Source organism: Leucopleurus acutus (genome assembly GCF_964270905.1).
Source record: "Leucopleurus acutus genome assembly, chromosome: 1".
NCBI lineage: Eukaryota > Metazoa > Chordata > Mammalia > Artiodactyla > Delphinidae > Leucopleurus > Leucopleurus acutus.
The window spans coordinates 83,740,997-83,753,888 of NC_139142.1; the positions used below are offsets into that span (position 1 = coordinate 83,740,997).

The following is a 12,892-nucleotide window of genomic DNA, read 5'->3' on the forward strand; positions in this document are numbered from 1 at the left end:
TCAGTTTCACCAGAAACTAGGGGGGAGGAGGTGGCCGATCGCCAGCGCACCGGACATCGGGGCGGAAGCTGCGGCCCGAGCCGCGCAGGAAGCCGGGACCGGAACATCGGCTGGCCCGGCCCCACCCCACTCACCTGAGCAGGTAACCAGGGCCGAGGTGAGCGAGCGAGGAGGTGAAGCGGGTTCTGAGCATGTTTGACCCTTTGTTCTCTGCTCGTGCGTGTGTCCGTGTACGTGAGTTCCTTAGACGTCCGTCTGGCCGTCCGTCGGGCTGTCGGGTCACCGGAGTGTGCGTGGGAGGACCGGGCCCGCGTGCCCCTCTCCACTCCCGGGGTGCTCGGTGCTTCCCGGTCCTCCCCTTAACTTCCTCCCGGCCCGCCCGCCTACGTTGAAGTCTCCCGGCTGATCCGGTGTCTCCTCCTCCGTCCCCTCCCCTCTCTCAGGTCGCTATCACCCTCGGAGGTCAGGGGCCCGCACTGTGAAGGTGACCGCCGTGGGGAGGAGGGCGACGGTCCCTGGGGGGATGATGGCCGGGGCCCGCCTCTCCCAGGCCCGCATCCCAGCGGTCGCCGTGTGGCTCCTTTGCTCGCTCGGCCTCCTGGGCACCGAGGCCGGGCCGCCGCCCGTGCCCCCCAGTCTGCTCACGGCCGACAACTGCCTGGACCGCTTTACTCCCGGGGTGCCTGCCTTCGTACTCGACACCGACGCCTCGGTGAGAAACGGCGCCACCTTCCTGCGCTCCCTCACCGTGCGCCGCGGCCGGGACTGCGTGCACGCCTGCTGCAGCTCCAACGACTGCAATCTGGCGCTGGTGGAGTTGCAGCCCGACGGCGGGGAGGACGCCATCGCCTCCTGCTTCCTCATCAACTGCCTCTACGAGCAGAACTTCGTGTGCAAGTTCGCACCCAGGAAGGGCTTCATCAACTACCTCACGCGGGAGGTTTACCGCTCCTACCTCGAGCTGCGGACCCAGGGCTTCGTAGGTAAGGACGAGGGTGCCAGGATTCGGGGAAACTCAGAGAAGGGACTGGTTATGGAGTCCTGCGCGAGGCATCTGAACGCAGTTAGGAGGAGAGTCCTATTCGACCCCAACTCCTCCTTAGAAGTAGGCGGTACAAACAGTAAATAAGGGACAGCCTACAGGAGTGGGGAGGGCTGACACCCTAGAGCACAGACTGGCTCCTGAATTGAGGATGTTGAGGGGGTTGGTGCTCTGGGATGTGTGTACAGGAGAGAGGACGCAGCTTCTCCGGATTCTCACTTCTGGCCCCAATAGGCCAAGTCAGGGAGTTAGCTGTCTGGAGGCCACCTGGTGACTAGATAGATAGAAGATACGCCTGGCGCCTTGGCGGAGCACTGTCCTAGGCACCTTGGTGCCCTGTCAAATGAACCTGGTGAAGGATAGGTTCCTTCTCCACTGCTGGGCTTGGGATTGGTTATAGCATCTCTCTGTACTCCTCCCCCCACGAGCTGATTTTTTGGTGGTCTGGGGGAAACTGTCAGGCCCCCAGAGTCTAAAGAACAAGCCCAGTCTGGGGGTGACCCAACTGGGGAGGGGGCGGTATTGAGGGCGCAGTAGCCTAGAGCCTCTGGGGTGGGGGTGAGGAGGGTTGCTGGGTGAGTCAGCCCACTGGTATGTATATCTGGTAGGGAAGGGATGTCAGCTGTCCAGGCAGGTTGTGTGTGTGTAAGACAGGCAGTGCTCTCCCTGCTCAGGATCTGGTAACCAAACTGTCTGCTCACCTTGTTTACTTCCAGAATAAGGGCAAAGTCGGGCCCAAGGCTCCTTCTCTTTCCTCCTGGGACTGAGCAGTTAGCTAGGATCAGGGCCCCTCCAGAGACCTTCAGTCCCCATTCTCTCCACCTGCTGTTCTGGCCAGGTGGGGCTCCGGGGCAGGGATGGGTCACTCTGATAACCTCTGTTAGCTCTCTACAGTTTGCTGATTGCTATGCCACTCAGCCTCTCACTTAGGCATCATGGCAACCACATCTGAAAAGGGTGTTAGTAGTCATCCCACTTTTAGATTAGGAAACTGACTCCCATGTTAAATGGATGAAGAAGATGTGACACATATATACAATGGAATATTACTCAGCCATAAAAAGAAACGAAATTGAGCTATTTGTAATGAGGTGGATAGACCTAGAGTCTGTCATACAGAGTGAAGTATGTCAGAAAGAGAAAGACAAATACCGTATGCTAACACATATATATGGAATTTAAGAGAAAAAAAATGTCGTGAAGAACCTAGGGGTAAGACAGGAATAAAGACACAGACCTACTAGAGAACGGACTTGAGGATACGGGGAGGGGGAAGGGTAAGCTGTGACAAAGTGGGACAGAGGCATGGACATATATACACTACCAAATGTAAGGTAGATAGCTAGTGGGAAGCAGCCGCATAGCACAGGGAGATCAGCTCAGAGCTTTGTGACCGCCTGGAGGGATGGGATAGGGAGGGTGGGAGGGAGGGAGATGCAAGAGGGAAGAGGTATGGGAACATATGTATAACTGATTCACTTTGTTATAAAGCAGAAACTAACACACCATTGTAAAGCAATTATACTCCAATAAACATGCGAAAAAAAGAAAGTAATGGGTCAATGAAGAAATCAAAGAGGATATCAAAAAAATACCTTGAGATGAATGAAAATAGAAATACAACTTTCCCAAATCTGTGGGACACAGCAAAAGTAGTTCTAAGAAGGAAGTTTATAGCAATACAGGCCTACCTAATGAAGCAAGAGAAGTCTCAAATGGAAAGTCTAACTTTCCACCTAAAGGAATTAGAAAAAGAAGAGCAGAGGCAAAAATTAGCAGAAGGAAGGAAATAATAAAGATCAGAGCAGAAATAAATAAAATAGAGACCAAAAAACAATCGAAAAGATCAATGAAACTAAGAGCTGGTTTGTTGAAAAGATAAACAAAATTGATAAATCTTTAGCCAGACTCGTCAAGAAAAAAAAGAGAGGGGGCCCAAATAAGTACAATTAAAATGAAAGAGGAAAAGTTACAATCAATATGACGTAAATACAAACAATGATTTAAAATAATAATAATAATTTGCTCAGGATAACACTGCCCACAAATGGGAGACCTGGGACTCAACCCCAGGCAGGACCTCCAAAAGTCCTGTGCTGTTCCTCACACAAGACCACCTTTCTGGTAAACCTGTCTCTGATCCAGGACAGCTCAGTGGACAACAGAACCAGAGACTGGGGAGCCCAGGCGCCAGGATTGGAGTGGAGCTGGGTGATCTCAGTCCTGGAAAGTAGAAAAGGGACTTTCCTCTCCAGCCTTTCCTCTTCTCCCTATTCTTCCAATAGCTCTGGATCTCTGAGGAGAGGTAGGGTGGAGATTCCGGGAGGGGGACACTGTCTCTGGGCCACTGAGTCCCACTGGGCCAGGGCCTGAGCCTGTTCCACAAGGAAGCAGCAGAGTGTAGGTGGTGATGACTCTAATTGACCTGAGCTGCCTGCCCTCCCTGTTCTGCCAGGACCCCTCACTGTAGGGCTAGCGCCTGAAACTCTGGGATCTGGTCAGGAAGCTGAGCTGGATGGGGCCTTCCTCATCTGGAAACCTCCCCACCCCCTGACTGGCCTGGTTGGCACAAGACAGGATGGAGTGGGGATTTCCTGGGACCTGTGGGGAGCTGGGTAGACCTTGGACTTAGTGTGGGCCCCAGGCCATTTCAGGGCAACGCAGCGTTTTGGGGAGTGGGGAATGCCATGTGCATGTCAAGGAGTCCATTCTCAGCTGAGTCCTATTAGAGAGGTTGGAAGTACAAAGAGGGTACAAAGAGGGTCAAGCCACTGTGGCATCCTGGAGGCTAGGCTAGGGTAGACCGAGGCAGGCAAAGTGGGCAAGTGCTCAGGGCTTCTAAAACCTTTGATTTACTGGGGAGAATCCTCCCCAGGGTGGGTTGATCTGTTCCCCCTTTCCCTGCCTATGGCCAGGCCAGGCCAGGCCAGTCCGGATTGCTGGGGCCTCCTGAGCACCCTGCTCTTTCCTCCTCTCCCCTTCCCCTCTTTCCGTTGGAGGAGTGGCTTAGAAGGTGGAGTCTGTGTTTCCCTTGAGAGTCCTGAGGCCTGGCAGCTGGGGGAGGGGCTGGCTTTATTGCTACTCTGGCCCTTTGCTCTCTTGGGGGTGGGAAAAAGGGAGTAGTGGTAGGGCAGGGCATCTGCCCCTTGCTCCTGGGACTGGGGCTTGGAGAGGGCCAGCTGTGTGTGGGTGGACATTGCTAATTTGGCCCAAGATCTGCCGTGCCACTCAGCTTGCCACTTCCACCCTGGGGGCCAGTGGGGCTAGCCTGTCTTTCTGCTAGTAGACTGCCAAGTAGTCTGTCTCCTTTCCCCTTTGCGACTGCTGATTACTTTCTGAAAAATGCAAGGAGGGAGGAATGGGCTCCTCCCAGCTCACTGCCCCCTTGGCTTGGCCTCTCACCTCAGGGCCTGGGGATGGCCCCTGTTGGGCCCTTAAGCCACTGGGCTGGGGCTTGGTTCCAAACAGGTACTTTCCTGCTCTCCCGGTCTCTTACTTCCCCTCAACCGAGGTTCCCTTTCCTCATTCCCGTAGCCCTCTGCACCATCGGATGTGTTCCTCTGTGGAAGTCCTCCCCTCCCATCCCTTTGCTGTCACTGTGTGTCCTGGTTTTCTCACCTCTGGGACCACCCTCTGAGAGTTCCCTGTTGGCTCTGCTTGCTCTGCCTCATCAAAGAGGAATCTCTGTGACTCAGCCTCCTACCAGCTGTTCTTATCTCTTTACCGTCTCTTCTTTGAACTCTTAAACTTGATGTAACCCTCTGCAGAGCCTCTGTGGAGGGCAGTTGGGCAATACCCACCCAAAATGTAAATGCATATCACCCTCAACACGACTCCACTTGCAGGAACTCATCTTGCGGCTATGCTTAAACTTGTGTAAAACAACTTACCAGGCAATCAGTCACTGTACCATTGTTTATAAGAGCAAAGAATTGGAAACAAGCTCAGTGTCTGTCAACACATCCTATAATAAACCCTGAGGTAGCAAGGGTTAGTTCTTAGTAGGGAGGGAGGGAGGGAGGAAAGAAGGACCTACATCAAGAGAGACTAGACTGATGGACTGGTTAAATGTATTGTAAATTTTGGTGCATTCATACAATAAGTACTATGCAACAACAAAAAAAAGGAAGAAGAAGTTCTTTATATATTGCTATGACTGATTTCCAGTATATATTAAGGGAAAAGCAAGATGAAGAACTAGCATGCTTGTGAATACTCTATACACTCTCTCTTGATACTCACACATACACACACACCCAAACTAGTAACTGAGAATGCCTCTGGAGAGAGGAACCTGGGGGTTTAAGAATCAGGGACTTAATTCTCACTACCCTTTTGTATTTTTTGCATATTTCATCATGTATATATATTACCTAAGCTAAAAACAAAACCCAAAGACTATAAAGATTATTTAAAGAATCACACTTCTAAGCACATATGGCCTGCAGCATGGTGTTTTGATGTTTTGGAGAGAGCATGAATCAGACCAGGGTTCAAACCCCAGCTCTGCCGTTTTGAAACTGAGCGACCCTGGGCAAGTCATTTAACCTCTCTGGTGTCAATTTGCTCATCTGGAAAGAGGGACGAGAATGCAGTTGTGGCAGGATCTATCCAGCCCAGCCGGTCTCCTCAATGTCCACCTAACCAGTCTTATAAATTCCCGACTCCTTGCTTTGGCTCATCATGTTTTCTACTGTCATCAACAACACCAACATTCTTCCCCACAACCAAACAAATAAAAACAAAAGGATCAAAAAATCCTTTCTCCCTTCTTCACAAAGCCTTGCCTTTTTCCTCTAGCTTGATGTGGTCTTTCCCTTCTCTAAACATCCACTTCCTTTTCTTGTACATGTATCACACAGCCCTTCATCTTGTTGGGTCTTTCTCCCATTTTGCTTCCTGTTGTTGGGTCTTACCTGCCTGACTGGACCGTAGTACCCTCAAGGGCAGTGTGTCCATTTCCTAAGGCTGCTGTGCCATGTTACTACACCCTGGGTGACTGAAGACACTAGAAATGTACTGTCTCACAGTTCTGGAGGCCAGAAGTCCAAACTCAAGGTGTCAGCAGGGCCACACCCGCTCTGAAGACCCTGGTTGGGAGAGGGTATGGTTGCCTTGTGCCCCCTTGTAACTGGAGGCAGAGTCTGTCTGAGGTGGCAGAGGCATCCTGCTCCTGTGCCAATCATCATGGGACACCAAGGCTTGACGTGGTGCTGCCCAGGGCTCTGCTCAAGGTCTCTGTCCGGATGGGCTTCTTAGCAGTGATACGGGCTGCAGAGCGAGGGGTGATGGTGTTAATTACACATTGACTTATTTGGCTTTTCAAAAGTATCGTTACTCTTAACTTTTTAAAGCAATTAGCACAAGTACCTGCTTATTGTAGAAAACAAGAAAAGTCCCCCTTCCAAATATACGTGCATATATTGATATATATATATAGTGTATATATATATTGTTTTATGTATATTAATATATATAGATATATATATATTGATATATATCTCTATATATTTTTTTATTTTTTTCCTAAATGGGATCAGATGGCAATGCAGTTTAGTTATTTGCTTCAGAAAGTTGGTTTTACAACATAAAAATGTCTTAAGTATGATATATCTAAACAGAGGGCAAGAAAATGGTTTAGTTGTGAAATCGCATCTGTGTCTCAGGCAGGCTGCCGAGTCCTAGGCTGGTCTAGTTGCGACCCATAAGGCACCAGCCCCCCACTCTAGGAGAGATCCTGTCCTTTCAGTGAGAGTTGACCTTATCTCACCTTCCTCCCAGGGTCCCGGATCCCCAAGGCCTGGGAAGGTACAGACTTGAAGGTACAGCCACAGGAACCCCTGGTGCTGAAGGGTGTGGAGAACACAGACTGGCGCCTACTGCAGGGTGACACAGACGTCAGGGTAGAGGTGCGATGCTGGGCTGGCTCCCTGACCCCCACTTCAGCTCTCCAGGGCCCCCTTTCTGGGGCTGTAGGCCAAACTGCGGCTCCAGACGGGGTGGGGTGGATAGAAGCTGAGGATCCATTTAATACCAAGTCCCTCGGCTCCCCGCAGTGGGGCAGGGGGCCTGACTGGGAGGACCTGGGGCCAACCAGGGGCATCAAGCGGTCCCAGCCTGATGGCCACTCCTGTTTAGAGGAATGATCCAGACCAGGTGGAGCTGTGGGGACTCAAGGAAGGCAGCTACCTGTTCCAGCTGACGGTGGCTGGTTCAGACCAGCGAGAGAGCACGTCCAACATCACAGTCACCGTGCTGTCCCCCAAGCAGACAGAAGGTGAGGAAGGGGGTGGGGAGGCAGACCCAGGACTCACCCGCACCCTGCACCCTGCTCCGGCTCTGCTGATTGGCCCTCGGAGCTCCCTCACCAGCTTTCCTTCCCCCAGAATACTGCCTTGCATCCAGCAAGGTGGGCCGCTGCCGTGGTTCCTTCCCCCGCTGGTACTATGACACCACAGAACAGATCTGCAAGAGTTTTGTTTATGGAGGTTGTCTGGGCAACAAGAACAACTACCTTCGGGAAGAAGAGTGCAAGCTCGCCTGCCGCAATGTGCAAGGTGGGCCTTTGTGAAGCAGTGTTGGGGCTCAGGTGACATTCCCCCAGGGTAGGTGTTCTCTCGTCACGGGTCAGGGAGGTAGGCGTGGGAATCCCCCGTCCCCGGGCCCCCCCTATCAGCTCATCCCTGCTGGGGCCTGGCCCTGCCTCCTCTCACTTCTCTGTTTTTCTCTCCCAGGCCCCTCAGTGGAAAGGCATCATCCAGGTGGGCTTTGCTTCTGTCCCTATTCCCCTCACCCCTGCCAGCTCCCCAGCCTCTGTCAAGTCCAGGCCCCTGACCACACTGCCCTGGCCCAACAACCCATTCCTACCATCAGAATGAAGGCCCACGAGTGCCCCAGCCCTTGTAGCCCAGGATCCTCCTATCAGCTTCTGCCCGTTTTGTGTTAGGAGGGTATAAGGGACAGGGGTGGAAAGGGAACCGGGGTTGTGTCATGATGCCACCTTGGGGTAGAGAGGGCCAAGTAGATGATGGACTCTTGGTATCTGTTGGCCGCTGCTTGAGCCTGACCTCACCGTCCACCCTGTCCCGCCCCCACCCAGTGTGCTCTGGCACCTGTCACTCCAGCAAGTTCCGCTGCAGTGATGGCTGCTGCATCGACAGCTTCCTGGAGTGTGATGACACTCCCGACTGCCCCGACGCCTCCGATGAGGCCACCTGTGAAAAATGTGAGGCCCGGGGGATGGAGGGCGGTGGGCGCAGCAGGGGAGGTCCAGACCACTCACCCCACACCTCTGAGAGACCCTTGTCAGGTCTGCGCCTCTGATCTTTCATCTTTGCAGATACCAGAGGCTTCGATAAACTCCAGAAGATCCATTTCCCCAGGGACAAAGGTGAGCTCCTGCCCAGGTCCCCTGGGTCAGGGCTGGCACTGCTATCCTCACTCATCCCATCAATGGGCCAAAGGCCTGCTGTGTGTACCAGGCTGTGGGCAGAAAGCTGGGTGGGGGGTGTCCTGGACTTGCCTTCTATGTTTCCCAAGCATCAGACATCCTCTTAACGCGTTCAGAAATTTAGCCATGCCTACATATCACTGAGATGTTATTGATTTAACTTAATGTATTAAAAAGGAAATTTCATATCACTACCGTAAATGAAAAGCCACTATTATATGCCACGATCTGAGACTGACTATTAAAATAAGTATAATAGGGACTTCCCTGGTGGCACAGTGGTTAAGAATCTGCCTGCCAATGCAGAGGACACGGGTTCGATCCCTGGTCTGGGAAGATCCCACATGCCGTGGAGCAACTAAGCCCATGCGCCACAACTACTGAGCCTGCGCTCTAGAGCCCATGCGCCTAGAGCCCGTGCTCCACAACAAGAGAAGCCACCGCAATGAGAAGCCCACACACCGCAACGAAGAGTAGCCCCCGCTCACCGCAACTAGAGAAAGCCCGTGCACAACAACGAAGACCCAACGCAGCCAAAAATAAAAATAAATAAATTTATTTTAAAAGAATAAATAAGTATAATAAAACGTGGTAATAAATTTTAGCTGGACATTGTTGTCTGCCAAGGCTCAGACCCTTAGCCTTCTTTGTTAAAAGGTAGACTGTCCAGTGCTAGAGAGAAAACTAAGACCTTGATAGAATTGGGAATGCTGAAAGAAAATTGAAAAATATATGAGTCAAGTCTAGGGTGATTCTGGGCCCAAGCTTACTCTCCTCTGTCTTCCTTGCAACACTTTAGATAAGCCAGATATTTCTGGGGCCCCAGGCCCTCATTGAGTCACAGCCATCCTCAACATGAGGAGGAGGGTCAGGAGGTGGTGGGCAGCAACGATGTGGAGCCTGGTGGTGGCAGGGAGGCCACGTGGACACTCACCCCTTTGCCTGCTTCTTACCCCCCAGGCCACTGCGTGGACCTGCCAGACACAGGCCTCTGCTTGGAGAGCATCCCCCGCTGGTACTACAACCCATTCACTGAACGCTGTGCCCGCTTTACCTATGGTGGTTGCTATGGCAACAAGAACAACTTTGAGGAGGAGGAGCAGTGCCTTGAGTCCTGTCGTGGCATCTCCAGTGAGCAGGGCAGTGGGGGGCGGAAGATGGGGAGGGGAAAGGCTTAGCTAGAGCATTTGGCTCTGTCCCAAGGCCTGGGCTGGTCACACCTCGTCCTCAGAGCACCCGGAGTAAGGGTGGGAAAGGATGGCACTGGGTCTGGGGCACTGCTGAAGAGCAGCTGTGTCTTTGAACCCTTCGTATTGACTTGTCTCTCCGCGACCCCTGCCCTGATCATTTTGTAGAGAAGGATGTGTTTGGTCTGCGGCGGGAAAGCCCCATTCCCAACACAGGTAAGCCCCCATCTGCCCTGTCACCACTGAGTAGGTATCAACTCAAGGATCAACTCACACAATTCGTTGTGACTGCCTAAGCCAGTGCTGAGAAGGATCCTGAGGTTGGCTGAAGGGACAGAGTGCCACAATCAATTGTGGTATCTGCCAGGGGCGAGGGAGAGAAGCATAAAAATGAATGCCAGGTGTGTGTGCCGTCAGCACCCCAGGCCTTCCCCCACACTACCTGCAAGTAGAGCAACCTGGAGCCGAGACCCGAAGCCCATCAGAATCCCTCTCACCGAGCTCCCAACAGAGCTGATTAAGCTGCTCACATGCCCGAGGGCTGTCCACGCCCGGCATCCATTTGCCTTGACCCTTCCTTACAGAGTTGGGGTGGGCGTCAGAACTGAGCAGGCCCTGGGAGCACCTCATTCGGCTCCTTCTTCCTCCAGACTCCGTGGAGGTGGCCATTGCGGTGCTCCTGGGAACCTGCATCGTGGTGGTGGTAGCCATCCTGGGTTACTGCTGCTTCAGGAACCAGAGGAAGGGCTTCCACAGACACCGCCACCACCCCCCCCCACCCTCTACCCCCACCAGCTCCAAGGTATCCACCACCGAGGACATGGAGCATCTGGTCTACTACCAAACAACCCGACCCCTCTGAGCCTGGGGCTCTAGAGGGCTCTAGCCAGTTCTCACCTGGCCCTGCTTCCTCCTTGCCAAGGTAGAGGCCTGGGCTGAGGAAGACTTTGGGACCAGACTCCTCCAGCCTGTTTCCCAGGCCTATCTGCCTCCAGGCCCGGGGCTCCAGACCCTCTTGGAGGTGTCTCAGCTAAGCTCAGGCTACTTGTTCCTGAGAAAGCTCAAGGGTCTGCAAGGAGCAGAAAACCTTTGAGCCAGGAGTCCCACGCATGGTTGGACCCGTCTGCCTAGGACTTCAGAGGAAGTTGGAATTTTGCTTCCTGTTCAGAGCTGCCTGCCCCCATCCCACGACCTTGAGAAGAGGCCTGGGGTCGCATCAGAGGCTGGAGGCCCCAACTCCCGTCCTCCAGAGCTGCCCCTCCCACCCTGCAAAGTCCAGGGCTGGGGTGCAGGGGAGGACGTCCCTGTATATTCTGTGTTGTACAGAGCTGCTTTCTGTTTATTTAATGCCGTGCCGGGTGGGTGGGAGGAGTGGAAAGTGGCTCTCTGGCGGCTGCCGCCTCTTCCCCTTCCCCGCGGAGTGAGCCCCAACCTGGCCTGGCCTGGCACACACAGCCAGATCCTCGGCACCCCCCAGGGCCCTGCTGCTCCCCTACTTCCCACCGGCCCCAGTCCACCCACAGTGTAATAAAGTGATTTGTCCTGTGAGTCTCCTGCCTCTGCTGTGTGGGCCAGGAGAGGGACAGAGCTGCAGGGGGAGATGGGACTGCCCCGTCCTACCGGTTCAGGCTTTGGTCACCCTGTTTAGCAGGTTTTCCCGCCCTTCCCGAAACTGTCCTAGCCCCAGCCCCTGAGGGTGAGGAGATGTGCCAAGTCTGACCGCCAGGGGGTGGGGAGGGGAGAAAGGGCCGTGGGAATAGGGGGCCTAGGGAGGCCACAGAGCACCGTTTCTTCCGGGTTTGAGCCTGCAGTGTGTAGTTGAGGATGGGGGAGGGGGGTGGGGGGGTGCATAGGCTTGAACCCTGGTTCTTTTTTTTCCGCGGCATTTGGGAATCTTAGTTCCCTGACCAGGTATGGAACCCAGGCCCCCTGCAGTGGAAGCACGGAGCCCTAAACACTGGACCGCCGGGGAAGTCCCCTGAACCCTGGTTCTTATCTCTGCTCCCTTTGGTGTGGGTGCAGGGGTCCCATGTGGCCACCCACAGAAGCCTCTGCTTCTTTACCGGAGTATAGTTGCTCCCCAGTCTCTGAGGAGCAGAGGAGGAAGGAGCCTTTAGCTGAGGTGCTTCTCTCCAACACACACGCCTGCATTTGTTTGAGCTACCTGCCTCTTGGTGCCCCCCCCAAAAAAAATCATCCCTTTAATGCATTTCTTCATTTTCTTTTTTAAAAAAAAATTTTTTTTTTTTTGGGCCGCGTCACAGGACATGTGGGAATCTTAGTTCCCCAACCGGGGATCTAACCTGCACCCCCTACAGTCAAGGCACAGAGTCTTAACTGCTGGACCGGCCGGGAAGCCCCCATTTCTTCATTTCTTCAACAAATTATTGAGCTCCTATGTACCAGGCACCGCCAGTCATTAGAAATTTGGTTTTGTAAGATAAGCACATAGGAAGTACTATGTAAGTGCTTTACGTATCTCAAGTGATTGCCTCAGCACACAACCCTTGGATGAAGGTACTATTATCCTCATTTTACAGGTGAGGAAACTGACTCAGCAAAGTTCAGTTCCTAAGGTCCTAGAGCTGGTGCCGGAGGACTGATTTAAACCCTTACATTATGGCTCCAGAGTCTAGCCTTACAAAAGAGACACTTTTAAATTGTGATAAATTCTATACAGAAAAATCAAACGGCAGTGTGAGAGGTTGGGAGCTACTTTTAAAGGATTGAAGGGCAACCTAGGTGAATGTCCATATGTGAGTCCTAAGTGCACGGCTCAATGAATTTCTGTAACTGAACACACCCAGGAGCCAAGCACTCAGATCAAGAAGCAGAACCTTATTAGCAGCCAGGATGGGCCTCCTTTGGATGGGTAACTTTCTCACACCTTTGTGTTCTAGTACCTGTTGTACTCAGCCTGGACCACCTCCCCCTTTCTCATCTTTCAACCTAAACTCGAGTTCTCATTCCTGAAATCCTCCTGCATACACACGGCTGGGGGGCACTCCCTACTCTACATCCCTGTGTCTGCTAACAGGACCTTCAGCACAGAGCACCCCCTTTTCCTTTCCATTTACTTATCTGTCTTCCCACTGGGTTGTGGGCTCCTGGAGACACAGGTGGTATCTTAAGTCACCTCTGGGTCTCCAGCACCCCACACCCCCTCTACGACCTTAGTAAATGGTAGTAGGTCAATAAACTGAGTAGATGGCA

At 53.0% G+C, this 12,892-nt stretch overlaps 1 protein-coding gene across 1 annotated transcript; it reads left to right on the forward strand.

The window, feature by feature from the left end:
- The first annotated feature begins 183 nt into the window (after window positions 1-183).
- SPINT1 (serine peptidase inhibitor, Kunitz type 1) lies at window positions 184-10,598 on the forward strand. The gene is made up of 11 exons (XM_082832780.1): window positions 184-230; window positions 444-983; window positions 6,824-6,951; window positions 7,181-7,319; window positions 7,429-7,599; window positions 7,777-7,803; window positions 8,142-8,267; window positions 8,382-8,432; window positions 9,453-9,623; window positions 9,848-9,895; window positions 10,330-10,598. The coding sequence occupies exons 2-11, from the start codon at window positions 524-526 to the stop codon at window positions 10,539-10,541; spliced, it is 1,533 nt and encodes a 510-aa protein (XP_082688906.1). The 5' UTR covers window positions 184-230; window positions 444-523; the 3' UTR covers window positions 10,542-10,598.
- Window positions 10,599-12,892: the final 2,294 nt, after the last annotated feature.